Genomic DNA, 14,789 nt, shown 5'->3' on the forward strand with positions numbered 1-14,789 from the left:
AAAACATACTGCAGCAGTTAAATACCGACGTATTTTACAGACAACACGTACCATGGTCCGACAACGTCTCCTACGGCGCCTTGATCCTTTGCAGCGAGTCGAGTATCTGAACACTTATGTGGTTTCTCGAATGGTGCATATTTCGCAGATCCTGCCCCTACCACTCGCGCTCGGACGTCGACTTCAATCAACACTAGGCTATTTGTGATGATTGGCTCGCCCCTCAAGGTGCGATACGAAACGCTCACGCTCCCTACGGACAAGGGGGGACTCGGGCGTACGAATGTTCACTGCCGAGCGACGGCGCTCCTTCTAGTCACGATGTACAAGCAATGGCGCAGCGGGCGTGATTCCCTTACATCCCGCCTACTGGATCTCCTGGTTCCAGCGTCCCTCACACCTCCTGTGGCGGTGGGCAACATTACGCCACATTTTGCGCATGTATCAACATTTATCGTGAAACTTAGTTATATCAGAGACGAGCTTCCGCGCACGAGACCGCCATGCGCAAAGGATTTTTATGTTTGGCTGCTACGACGGATAAGTCGTAATGTCATTGAACTCAGACACCCCAGGTTGCTTTGGCCGAAGATTTGGAGACATGTGCACCAAAAATTCCTTCCTACCTTCGTTCGGGCACTGTGGTTCTTTGTCGCCTGTGGCAAGTTCAACACTAACCAACGGCTCCATGCCATTGGACTAGTGGACACTCCACTATGCCCGAAATGTCGCCAAGTGGATGACGACCATCACCGCTTAACTTGTATCGCGGTGGAGGACGTCTGGCTTCTAGGAAGGCAGATGGTGGCTTGCTACCTCCGTGTGACCCCGCAACATAGTACACCTGCTTCCTTCTTACATCCGGAGAGTGACTACTTTCCGGCGACTAAATCACAGTCGATCATCTGGGTCAAAGGCTGGACAATCGCGTACCTCTATGGGGATGCTGCCAAGTCGCGACTTGACTTTTGGTATCTCTTGCAGCAAGCCCACAATGATGTTCGTAGATGGTCACACTATCGGAAAACCTTTGCCAACTATCTTCAGGCAGTCTTCCTCGACCCCCCACGCAGTTGGTATGTGCCGGGTGCAATAGGTGTGCACATTTGACAGCTGATAATGAACCTCACGCTTCTCTCACCACTCAATATGTAATGCACATACTATACGATGAAATGATCAACATGTTCCTTTTAACAGAGTGATCTTTATTGAAAATAAACAAATAAATAAAAAAAACAATATCCCTGTTCCTTTAAATTTGTGATTGTTTTAAAATGAATTTTTTTTTTTTTTTTTTTTTTTTTTTTTTTTTTTTTTTTTTTTTTTTGCAGAGGATGCATTTCATTTAGTGTTTGTGAACTGCCTAATTTTGTATCCAAATAGAATACCAACAAATAAATGTTAAGAAAAGGGCGCTAATGCGCTGCTTCCTGAACTAGGGTAAGGTGCCGGCCCCGGATCGAATCTGCCCAGCGGGTTAACGACGAGGACCGGCGTGCCAGCCAGCTTCGATTTCAAATTTTATTTAACTTGTAAGTTGATTTTGATAATACCTCTGCTTAATTTGATTTCACTTACTGGTTATTGGTGGGTAATAAAGTAATAATGTAACATAAAGACGACTAAATACAGTACTGACAATATTTTCTCTATTGCAACTTTTTTAAATTTCAATAGGATGTTTGCTCCTAGGTATATGACCATATTGTACCATAGGAAATGTTTGTGCATTCGGAAAAACCTTAATTTTCCAGAGAAGATTTTGTAATTTCAGAAAAAGTATGTAGCATGTAAAAAGTGAATGCCATCATTTAAAAATGGAAGAAAAAACTATATTAAACTTCTACTACAGAGTTGTCTAGAGACGAAAGTCTGAAATGTGTTCCACGCTAAAACATTCTCCTCTACGAAGAAATGGCGGCTGTGACTGTTTTAGGCTCGTTTTTTATAAACAGGTGCCTGAACAAGCTTGGCGGTGCCTCTGGACGCTCATAGCATATGGTCTTTATTTTTTTTACCTCTGTGTGACGTAAATGTTTCTATGTCGACTACCCGCAGGTCTTTAAGCCTGAGCACGGTAAGCAGCTATATCTTCTATCGTACCTTGCCAGGTTCATAATCGTCCACCATGTTGCCAACCATGATGACGCCCTCGTTCAAGCTGAACTGCAGACCCTCGATGAACATGTTTCCTTCTTTCCTGGCTGCCGCCTCTGAGAAAACTTTCACCGTTTCGTCTAGAGATTTGACGGGTTTATAATCGAGTTTCACATACCTGCAACAGAAACCTCCCATCAACACATGATCTTTGATACACAGAAAATAACATTCATCTTGAAGCTCTTTACCCAAAAAGTTCACTGTCTACGTCTGTATTTGCTTGAACAGAAAATATATTTGAGGATCCCGCCTTCGGTTCACTAATTCCTACATATGCTTCTGTGATATTACAAAATCCTCAGTGGAGTTCTCTTTATTTTACTGCAGAGAATAAGCAATAATGGACAAGAGAATACTTGCAGATAGAGTTACCGTCATCAGTTTGAGTGACAGTGTTTACAAATCATATACCTTAGCAGCACATTTGGATTCTCCTGTTACCTTCTCCCTTCATTGTTGCCAGTTATGTTTTAATAACACATTTAGCCATCTGAAACTAATAATATTTCTAACTATGACATAATTCCAGTGAAACGAGAAAATTAGCCCTAAAAGTAGATTTACTGGCGTGCGAGCATTTTTTGTATCTGTTACGATTATTTACTTACTACTTTTGACAAATTTCAATTACTGTATAGATATCTGGACCTTGAAAATGGTTCAGTGTTTCTTTTCATTTAGATGATTTACAACATGTGCCAGTACTCTGCATCACACCCAGTACAGAAAGGGTCAAACATTAATTTAAATACTACCATTACTGAAATAACAAATTCCTTTTTAAGTTGAACGAATTCAGGGTCTAGTCATGCATTCAACAGCTCAAAACGTAACAGATTGAAGTATAAATGTTACTAGTAAATGGTGCTTGAAATAAGAAGGTATTTAACTATCACCTTACACTGCTTAGTGATAATCTAAACTCAGCTTCGATGTACACTCTAACTAGAGAGATAGGGTCCCAATACTTCAATCTAGGCTGCTGGCACATCTCCGAGGGATGCAGAGATAAAGGACGGAGTACTTGGGATGTCGCTGAGCCAGATTTAATAATCTCTAAACCGTGTGATTATTAAAAGTGGCTCAGCGACACCCCAAGTACTCCGTCCTTTATCTCTGCATCTAATAATAATCTCTAAACCGTGTCCCCCCCCCCATGAACCATGGACCTTGCCGTTGGTGGGGAGGCTTGCGTGCCTCAACGATACAGATAGCCGTACCGTAGGTGCAACCACAACGGAGGGGTATCTGTTGAGAGGCCAGACAAACGTGTGGTTCCTGAAGAGGGGCAGCAGCCTTTTCAGTCGTTGCAAGGGCAACAGTCTGGACGATTGACTGATCTGGCCTTGTAACAATAACCAAAACGGCCTTGCTGTGCTGGTACTGCGAACGGCTGAAAGCAAGGGGAAACTACAGCCGTAATTTTTCCCGAGGGCATGCAGCTTTACTGTATGATTAAATGATGATGGCGTCCTCTTGGGTAAAATATTCCGGAGGTAAAATAGTCCCCCATTCGGATCTCCGGGCGGGGACTACTCAAGAGGATGTCGTTATCAGGAGAGAGAAAACTGGCGTTCTACGGATCGGAGCGTGGAATGTCAGATCCCTTAATCGGGCAGGTAGGTTAGAAAATTTAAAAAGGGAAATGGATAGGTTGAAGTTAGATATAGTGGGAATTAGTGAAGTTCGGTGGCAGGAGGAACAAGACTTCTGGTCAGGTGACTACAGGGTTATAAACACAAAATCAAATAGGGGTAATGCAGGAGTAGGTTTAATAATGAATAGGAAAGTAGGAATGCGGGTAAGCTACTACAAACAGCATAGTGAACGCATTATTGTGGCCAAGATAAATATGAAGCCCACACCTACTACAGTAGTACAAGTTTATATGCCAACTGGCTCTGCAGATGACGAAGAAATTGAAGAAATGTATGATGAAATAAAAGAAATTATTCAGATTGTGAAGGGAGACGAAAATTTAATAGTCATGGGTGACTGGAAGTCGAGTGTAGGAAAAGGGAGAGAAGGAAACATAGTAGGTGAATATGGATTGGGGCTAAGAAATGAAAGAGGAAGCCGCCTGGTAGAATTTTGCACAGAGCACAACATAATCATAACTAACACTTGGTTAAAGAATCATGAAAGAAGGTTGTATACATGGAAGAACCCTGGAGATACTAAAAGGTATCAGATAGATTATATAATGGTAAGACAGAGATTTAGGAACCAGGTTTTAAATTGTAAGACATTTCCAGGGGCAGATGTGGACTCTGACCACAATCTATTGGTTATGACCTGTAGATTAAAACTGAAGAAACTGCAAAAAGGTGGGAATTTAAGGAGATGGGACCTGGATAAACTGAAAGAACCAGAGGCTGTACAGAGTTCCAGGGAGAGCATAAGGGAACAATTGACAGGAATGGGGAAAAGAAATACAGTAGAAGAAGAATGGGTAGCTTTGAGGGATGAAGTAGCGAAGGCAGCAGAGGATCAAGTAGGTAAAAAGACGAGGGCTAGTAGAAATCCTTGAGTAACAGAAGAAATATTGAATTTAATTGATGAAAGGAGAAAATATAAAAATGCAGTAAATGAAGCAGGCAAAAAGGAATACAAACGTCTCAAAAATGAGATCGACAGGAAGTGCAAAATGGCTAAGCAGGGATGGCTAGAGGACAAATGTAAGGATGTAGAGGCTTATCTCACTAGGGGTAAGATAGACACTGCCTACAGGAAAATGAAAGAGACCTTTGGAGATAAGAGAACGACTTGTATGAATATCAAGAGCTCAGATGGAAACCCAGTTCTAAGCAAAGAAGGGAAAGCAGAAAGGTGGAAGGAGTATATAGAGGGTCTATACAAGGGCGATGTACTTGAGGACAATATTATGGAAATGGAAGAGGATGTAGATGAAGATGAAATGGGAGATACGATACTGCGTGAAGAGTTTGACAGAGCACTGAAAGACCTGAGTCGAAACAAGGCCCCCGGAGTAGACAACATTCCATTGGAACTACTGACGGCCTTGGGAGAGCCAGTCCTGACAAAACTCTACCATCTGGTGAGCAAGATGTATGAAACAGGCGAAATACCCTCAGACTTCAAGAAGAATATAATAATTCCAATCCCAAAGAAAGCAGGTGTTGACAGATGTGAAAATTACCGAACTATCAGTTTAATAAGTCACAGCTGCAAAATACTAACACGAATTCTTTACAGACGAATGGAAAACTAGTAGAAGCCAAACTCGGGGAAGATCAGTTTGGATTCCGTAGAAACACTGCAACACGTGAGGCAATACTGACCTTACGACTTATCTTACAAGAAAGATTAAGGGAAGGCAAACCTACGTTTCTAGCATTTGTAGACTTAGAGAAAGCTTTTGACAATGTTGACTGGAATACTCTCTTTCAAATTCTAAAGGTGGCAGGGGTAAAAGACAGGGAGCGAAAGGCTACTTACAATTTGTACAGAAACCAGATGGCAGTTATAAGAGTCGAGAGACATGAAAGGGAAGCAGTGGTTGGGAAGGGAATAAGACAGGGTTGTAGCCTCTCCCCGATGTTGTTCAATCTGTATGTTGAGCAAGCAGTAAAGGAAACAAAAGAAAAATTCGGAGTAGGTATTAAAATTCATGGAGAAGAAGTAAAAACTTTGAGGTTCGCCGATGACATTGTAATTCTGTCAGAGACAGCAAAGGACTTGGAAGAGCAGTTGAATGGAATGGACAGTGTCTTGAAAGGAGGATATAAGATGAACATCAACAAAAGCAAAACGAGGATAATTGAATGTAGTCTAAATAAGTCGGGTGATGCTGAGGGAATTAGATTAGGAAATGAGACACTTAAAGTAGTAAAGGAGTTTTGCTATTTGGGGAGCAAAATAACTGATGATGGTCGAAGTAGAGAGGATATAAAATGTAGGCTGGCAGTGGCAAGGAAAGCGTTTCTGAAGAAGAGAAATTTGTTAACATCCAGTATTGATTTAAGTGTCAGGAAGTCATTTCTGAAAGCATTCGTATGGAGTGTAGCCACGTATGGAAGTGAAACATGGACGATAAATAGTTTGGACAAGAAGAGAATAGAAGCTTTCGAAATGTGGTGCTACAGAAGAATGCTGAAGATTAGATGGGTAGATCACATAACTAATGAGGAAGTATTGAATAGGATTGGGGAGAAGAGAAGTTTGTGGCACAACTTGACCAGAAAAAGGGGTCGGTTGGTAGGACATGTTCTGAGGCATCAAGGGATCACCAATTTAGTATTGGAGGGCAGCGTGGAGGGTAAAAATCGTACAGGGAGACCAAGAGATGAATACACTAAGCAGATTCAGAAGGATGTAGGTTGCAGTAGGTACTGGGAGATGAAAAAGCTTGCACAGGATAGAGTAGCATGGAGAGCTGCATCAAACCAGTCTCAGGACTGAAGACCACAACAAACAACAAACCGTGTGACAAATAAGGCAGGCGCTTCAGGAAATGTTCACTAGGGCTTTCTAAGTACCAAGCGTCCCCAGAGCATACTCATATTTTTTGTAATTTGAAAATACTTGACTGTCGTATAGCTTCACCGCAAGTCACCAAATCTCATTCTACTTTATTGCCCTTCAGCGCGGTTCGCACGGAGAGTTTTAACGTCATTACGTTGAGAGCAGCTTGAAATAACAACACTGCATCTTCATAACACAGATCTGGTCTCACTCACTACTGAGATAAGTGGCTTTACGTTATTCCACAACAGGCATGACAAAAACACGTCATGATCCGCTTTGTTCCAACTGGTGTATCACAAATATGTTGCTCACTTTCTCAAATGCCTGTTGGACAACGAGAAAGTCAGCTAGAACCCTACGGACCAGTCGCTCTTGAGTTCTAGTGGAGTTCTGTACACCAACAGCAAAATAGTGGTATAAATGACGGCTATGCTCCAGTGTTAGCCCGCGCATGCGATACGACTTAATATTTAAATTTGTTTACTGACATTTCAGTTCATTTATTCATATTTTCGTATGCTAATTTGTCGTCTTGAAACTCAGCAGCGCCGGCCGGTGTGGCCGAGCGGTTCTAGGCGCCTCAGTCTGGAACCGCGCGGCCGCTGCGGTCGCAGGTTCGAATCCTGCCTCGGGCATGGATGTGTGTGACGTTCTTAGGTTAGTTAGGTTTAAGTAGTTCTAAGTTCTAGGGGACTGATAACCTCAGATGTTAAAGTCCCGTAGTGCTCAGAACCATTTGAACCAACACAGCAGCACCACTGGAGAAGAAACGCTGTACCATGGAATGGACCTGATCAAATAAAATTGTCACAAAATCCTTGGGAGTAATTCGACCTTGCAGAGTAATCACGGGAAACATGGAATACCACAATACGGATGCCCAAATCATCATCGAACATCCGCAATATTTCGCTCTTGAGAGACAAACTGGGCTGGAAGTTGTAAGCCGTCTAAAACAAAACTCATTCGACCAAATTACATTTTTCCATTGCTCCAGATTCCAGTTTTTATGGCTTCGGCACCACATTTTCCTGTCACGGACATTTGTCCAACTAATGAGTGATCTGAGAATTCCACCTCGCTCTGCGATTGCCTGTTACATTCAGTTCTGCAGCGACTTTTGCAACTGTCGCTCCCTAATTTTTAGTCAAAATGCTCTTCAATTAAAGTCCGTCACGATCACTCAACGCACACTTTCGTCTGCGTTGTGACGGATGAGGTTTTACCGCTTTGTATGCGGTACGAATCTTCGATACGGGTTTTCTTGAAACACAAATCGCTTCTGCTAACTTGGTTACAGAATCACCCACCATACGAGCATCAACAATTTTTCCATGCTCCATCACAATGCACTCACAGCTACACAGAACAATGTTTGATCACGACTGACACTTGCAACTTTTTGAGGACATTGCACAGAGCCGTTCGTGGTCAAATACAACAGTGCAAAGTGCAGGTTTGGCTAGCATTTGCATTTAAGTCGAAGCACGCATTTCTCGTGGTGTTCTTATATTTTTGTCCATGAGGTGTTTTTATATTTTTTCCACCCCGACCTGACGCAAATTTCTTGATGATGTCTGTTGCTAAAATTTCCATTCTACATACTTTTTGCCTTCTAAGCACTAAATCCTGCTGCTCCTTGTGTTAAAGGCACGTGCGTAAGTAACGCATCATTTTCAACAACGTATGATGTAGTGCGAAGAGCGATAAAATCCGCCCTGGACATATTAGAACGATTTCGTATCGTTTTCCAAGAGAGCGCCACCGTCGACGTCTCTGCAGGCAGTCGTTTGTTAGAAAACGTAATCAGTTTACATACATGTGCACATACACACCTCATACCGCTTGAAACACTTATTTCAAACCATTGATACCTTACTGCGAACTACTCAGTTTAGACTCATCTATAGTTTGTTTCTTTCTTATCTTAAGAAATTAAATATTAATGTAACTACTTCTATAGTTGCTAGTGCTGTGTAGGTACACAGCATAGGTGTATCTTAAACCCTGTAATAGTGTGGCAGGAGACGCAACCACCGAAATAAAAGCATTAGCATTATTCCTATGATGCTCCCCTGTGCTTGAACGTAAAACGCATGGCGGTGCTCTATTTTTAAAACTCGAAGTGAATAGTCTTACAGTCTTCTCACAAAAAACTTGGCAGCCCAACTGTATAACATGAAGGCATTCATTTTTATGCCTCTAATATAGAAATTACAAAAACTCTATTTTTTGAGGTCTGGTAATGTACATACAGTCATCAAGCAACAATACTAAATCATCAGCTGTGAGTAACAGAGGAACAGTAATGTATGCTCCTCCGTGGTGCAGCTGTTCTTAATGCTTTTTTGCTGCCCACTGTACGTAATTTTTGTATACTACTGATGTTTTCTAATTTATTACTTGCATTATTAGATTATTAGGAACATTCAAATCAAAATGTTCAAATGTGTGTGAATTACTATGGGACCAAACTGCTGAGGTCATCGATCCCTAGACGTACACACTATTTAAACTAACTTACGCTAAAGACAACACACACACCCATGCCCGAGGGAGGACTCGAACCTCCGGCGGGAGGGGCCGCCCGATTCGTGACACGGCGCCTCTAACCGCGCCGCTACTCCGCGCGGCTGGGAACATTCTAACATTAAAATATTCAGTCTTGAAAACTCAGAAGTTAAAAATGAAAGTAAATGGTCAACGAAGTAACTTAATTTACACTATGCTCTTTTAATTATATCTTCGATGACCAAGCAGTCTTTCTTGTATTAATCTGATATGTGTAAGATTTTGCAGTTCATTTTTTTTCTAGTAAATGCCACAGACTTACTTTTTGGACGGGATGATTCTGAATTCGACTGCAGTAAGGAAACCCAGAGTCCCATAAGACCAAGGGACTGCGTAAAACAGGTCTGCGTTGTTCTCCTGCAGCAAAAAGTAGCTTTTGACGTCACTGTTTTCTTAGAAGAATGTTTGCGATTCCAACAAAACACATATTCTACAACAACTTAGAAAGATTTCACTAATATTTTAACAAAACAAAATTTAATAACAAATTTACATATCGGTTACATAAAATATCTGTGACACAAGCTTTAAAAACGGTAGGAGAATGGAAGAACCATCTATATAAGATCAAGTATACGGATGTAAAAACAGTTCATTGGTAAGCTTAAGTTTTTAAATTTAACTGTACTTGGAAAAGCAGTTTGAGTTTAAAAAAATATGTTCATAATGTAATAAATAAATTAGAATTGCAAATTTTATTCATTGTAGCGCCCCACAACTTTGATATAAGCTTAAGAAGGTCACAGTAGTCTTCGTCATCAGCCCAGTCAGTTATCTCTGAAACTATTCCAGCTTTTTCAAATCCTTGGAATTCCTAGCGGTATGATCCCAGGAGAAAATTCATTAAAGGGACGATACCGCCAGTTACAAAAGATGTGTTTCCTACTGGTGTATCTCTTAAGTATTATCGGTCTCCACCACTCCTGAGAGGATTTGTTAAATATTCAGTATGGACCAGCGCTTACCTTATCACAGACAACAACACTGCCGTCAGCCAAGACAAGCTCATAGGACACGCAGATGTGCTGGATGAGGCCGTGCTTGTGCGAAGAGCTCTCCACCCCAGTACCCATCACAAGGCCTCCTACAAAGCAACCACTTTTATTACTTGGACTGAAGTACTTTACAGAAAAAATTAGCACGTGTTTTTACGACAAGCTTCTCCCTTCCTACTTTCTAAACAACACCCAAAAGTTATGTTAATTTAGTCTATGAATTGAAATGTTAGTAAGTTCCTCCTATCTATGTAAACTGTGACTTTTGTTCTACTTGTTTTTCATGTTTCTCAAGTTCGTTGAATGTTTGTTTTTGTGTGCTAATTCCCGCTAAAACAACAGTTAATAAACTATATATATGTGGTGTCCGTTCTTTCTGACATGTCCGAAAGAACAGATACCAGTATGATTCTGCAGCTACTATGAATTATAGACATTAGTTGCCAGTGGACATTGATTCACATGAACGGTGAAAGCTGAAAATGTGTGCCAGACGGGGATTCGAACCCGGGCCTCCTGCTTACTAGGTGACATGCTAATTAGAGCACTGTATAGTACAAGCTGAACAATCCGCCATTTTGATTCCCACGTTCAAGGCGCTCGTTTAAACTCTACCGAACACTTACACTTTTGAATATGCTCTTGATGCCATCAAATGTACATTCCTTGAGCAGATAATATTACAGCGTAGTAAATGTATCGACTTACATATGACTTGAAGAGGCAAGCAAATTAAAGTAGTTGATTAGACGAGTATTTCGAGATGTTACGTTCCATGTAAATCATACGTTGCTGTTCTACATATTTACCAAATACAGTTAAAATGCGTCACAAATATCGTATTTTCTGGTTTATGTATGGTACATCCACTTACGTTTACGGTAAGTGGGAGTTACATTCGTAAACAATTACGGAATAATGTTAAAATGGAACACAACAGGCATAAAAATTTCATATCAGCACAAGAGGGAATTGCGTGAGTACTCAAAGTATATTAATGACCCCAATTTTATTGACTATTTCGAAAGTTATAAAAGAAATCTGTTAGAAGTTATTTAAAAAGCAAAAAACTGCAAATATTTTGTAATTACCAACAAGCTGCGGTAAAGTATCATTAATTTACTGTTTCTATAAAATTAACAGCTCCTTAGGATGACTTGTGGTTTTAAAAATGGTTCAAATGACTCTGAGCACTATGGGACTTAACTTCTAAGGTCATCAGTCTAGAACTTAGAACTACTTAAACCTAACTAACCTATGGACATCACACACATCCATCCCCGAGGCAGGATTCGAACCTGCGACCGTAGCGGTCGCGCGGTTCCAGACTGTAGCGCCTAGAACCGCTCGGCCACTACGGCCGGCACTTGCGGTTTTACTCAGTCATTGTAAGTGAAATAAAGAAAAGTAGCTTACTTTAAACGTACAATGTCACGTCGTGTTATGTGCACATAATCTGCAGCAAGTTTAAAATTAACACACATCGTACATACATAATTTCATTACCACCTCTCTGTGAGCAGTTCTATCTTTAAAACAAAGAAAAAAAGACTTTTTACTTACATTCCACAAATAGTTGCTCGATTCTGGTGTTCAATCTTTGCGCCTTGTGTTTACAAGCCACCTTTTACACCAACCTATATCTGAAGGCAACCGATGAAACTTACGGCGACCATGTCTGCTATTATATGAACAGTTTGGAGCTGCACACCCAACCATTTGACACTGTGGAACAATAGAATTAAGCAAAATTCTCTGATTTACTTTCCTACCCCTCACGAAACATATACTACTGGGATTCAAAACGGCGGATTCTTCAAGCTCGGTATATCCAGGGCTTTAATGCTGACCACTACGTCACACGGACAAAGTGGTCGTTTCAAGTGCACGGACAACCCCAACACTTCCCCGTCAGACCGAAATTCTCAGTTTACCCACACACTACTGATGTGGCCGTTGTCCATTATCCTCATTACTTACGACATTCTGCCGATTCTCGTAAGAGCTCGAGCGTGGTATGTACCTGCGCTGAATGGATTATTGGCCGTCCTCGTCTTAATTATATATATGTGGTGTCTGTCCTGTAGTTACTGTAAATCAAAATACAAAGAAATTAATGACAACTGAAAATTCAGACATGTCTGGAAGAACAGATATATAATGAAGGCGAGGGCGGCCAATGGTCCCTACAGATCAGATGTACACTAAGTCGAACTCTTATCGTAATAGGCGGAATGTATCTAGTAATGAGGGTAGTGGACAGCAGTGTGTGGATAAGCTGAGAAATTGAGACTGACGAGAGGAGCGCTATGGCAGTACGTGTAGTTGCGATGACCACTGTTTCTGAATGTTAGCACATCTGCCTAGTCAGCACGAAACCCGGGCTCGAATCCTAGTCTGGCACAAATTTTCAATTTTCCCCAGTGATACAAATCAGTGCCCACTGGCAGCTACTGTCTTATCCTGTCTTAATGTGTTATCCTGCGATATAAAGATATTGATACGGAACATTTTCGAGGAATAATGGGAGGAGCATTCCAACCAATCAGTAATTAGAAACTTCCCCTGGTTCGAAAATTTCAGGTTATCAGGAAGCTATTAAATACTACCCTGGCACGAATGCATGCAACCATTTTTCAACTCCTTACAGCGTACGAAGTCAGCTCTGCATTGGTTACTTACTTGAATCGAGGTTATCACATGATGCGGTACTGTGATGTTGTCCGTATGTCTGTGTACGATTACTCCTAATATGGGCCCCTTTAGCAGATAGAAATTGGACGAAAACGTTTGAAGAATAATGAGTTTAAGAGCAGAGGGAAAATGTGGCATAGCAAGCGCCATGGGAAAACACTTCCGCGTTGGTCTGGAAGGGTAGTAAGAGCAGTAGCGGATTGCTTGCTATCTGCGACAGATTACCCAAGGGTAAGTTACGTTAATTGTGGGTATCATACAGCTCGATACACAGCCCTCTGCTGCGGGGCCACCTCTGCTCCGCTTTGTCAGTGACTGGGCGCAGCAGCAGGCCCATGTTGGCTGCAGCTTCATCCTCCAGCGCGATTTTCCTGAGCTGCGGGCCGTGGCAACTCCCCGCTCGTCAGCAGGTCAGGCGGCAAGGCTCTAGTGGCGCAGCTTCGTTGGTGTTAAGGCAGCTCAAGAGAGGAGCGCTTTGGTCGTATTCTCACGCTAATTTGTCGATATCTTCTTTTCTGCTTCGTCCACGATGTGGGCCACTACAGCGCTCTTGAGTGCCCTGCGGTCGACCATGTCCGCTGCCTGCAGCTCGATAAAGGCATCTGACTCAATAGGCTCGACGCCTAATTCGAAATTCGGCAGTCCGACATCTTGTGGTACCGCTCTGCCCACCCTACGCCTTTGCACTTGATGTGCAAAGGAGGGACAGGCGTACGATCGCCTTCTTACCGCTTCTGTGGTCGATCAGCGAGTTCAGCGAGCTGTACCACCGATGGACCCTTTGCTGTGACGGCATTCGTTTATTTTGCTCGTTAGCCTTCGCCCATGCTGTGGCGTGAAACACGGAAAAATAGCTTCGCGTCGTTAAGAACGGCGCGCGAGAATGTTTTCTGCTCTCGCCACAGCACAAATACGCCGTCACAACTCTCCGTCAGTCTCACCAGCGTAGCGCCCAACAGCAGCGATGCACTCGCCTTGCTGCTTAAATAAGGCTGAACTACGAAACTCACTGCTGGAGTACTGTTTACACGTCGTGTTTTGCTGCCCCTGTTAATGCACATAGTTAAACTTTATATCGCACTAGACTACTATGAGGCGGCTCTATCAAATAGGCTTATAAAATTTCGCTCTAAAATACTCTGCTTGTAAGTAGAAACAAACGGACATTTTCCGTCGACACTAGGCGAAACATGGAGGACGCAATGAGCAACTGTGGTGTCACAAGGCTTAGGCCTGTCCCACCACACATTAAATCGACCAAGACTTATACGAATAAGTGTAAGAACAGTTATTATTATTATGTTCTTTAAGTTTGTTTTTGGGTTTTCAGAAATACTGTGGGAAGAAAGTTTATTTATGATGCAGATAACGTGGAAGACGTTGCCCAACGATCACCACGAAAGTTCGACGTGGCGGCAAGTGGGCAAAGAATAAAGCGAATGCTGCAAAAACTACCGCGAGCCATGGAAGAGTCTGGGCCGCGAGGGCGTCGAGCTTCCTATTTCGTTGTTGGACAACGTCAAAGGAAGAGATATTCTGCTTTCTCTTTGTAAACAGATCGATCGAGTCTTAAAAGGTTCATGTAAAGCGTATAGGCGGGTGACACATTAGGTGGGACCTGATGCCTGTAATACTTCCACAGTTATTAAAAAGTTGTTAAACGACAAAACCAATAGTACATCATTTATATAGATAAAAAGTAGTAAAGATATAGGAAAGGAAGAGTTGCGGCGTCAGAACGGAAAGTGATACATCGCTCAGCAACGAAGAAAAACGTAAACAGCGGGCGTTACGTAGTGAAAACAAATCAACTGATGAAATAGTAAGTCTGTAATTAAGCATAAAGCCACGTAACACTGCACAACACTTGTTGAGACT

General features: G+C 42.0%; 1 protein-coding gene across 1 annotated transcript in view; it reads right to left on the minus strand.

The window, feature by feature from the left end:
- Positions 1 to 14,789, minus strand: part of LOC124722070 (delta(24)-sterol reductase-like) — a 58,460-nt gene that overhangs the window by 20,745 nt on the left and 22,926 nt on the right. The window contains exons 4-6 of the mRNA XM_047247268.1: positions 10,188 to 10,306; positions 9,485 to 9,579; positions 2,107 to 2,278 (exon numbers count right to left, since the gene is read on the minus strand). Of these exons, the coding sequence (XP_047103224.1) occupies positions 2,107 to 2,278; positions 9,485 to 9,579; positions 10,188 to 10,306 (386 nt within the window). The remainder of the gene's footprint in view (positions 1 to 2,106; positions 2,279 to 9,484; positions 9,580 to 10,187; positions 10,307 to 14,789) is intronic.

The sequence above is a fragment of the Schistocerca piceifrons genome, chromosome X (genome assembly GCF_021461385.2).
Source record: "Schistocerca piceifrons isolate TAMUIC-IGC-003096 chromosome X, iqSchPice1.1, whole genome shotgun sequence".
NCBI lineage: Eukaryota > Metazoa > Arthropoda > Insecta > Orthoptera > Acrididae > Schistocerca > Schistocerca piceifrons.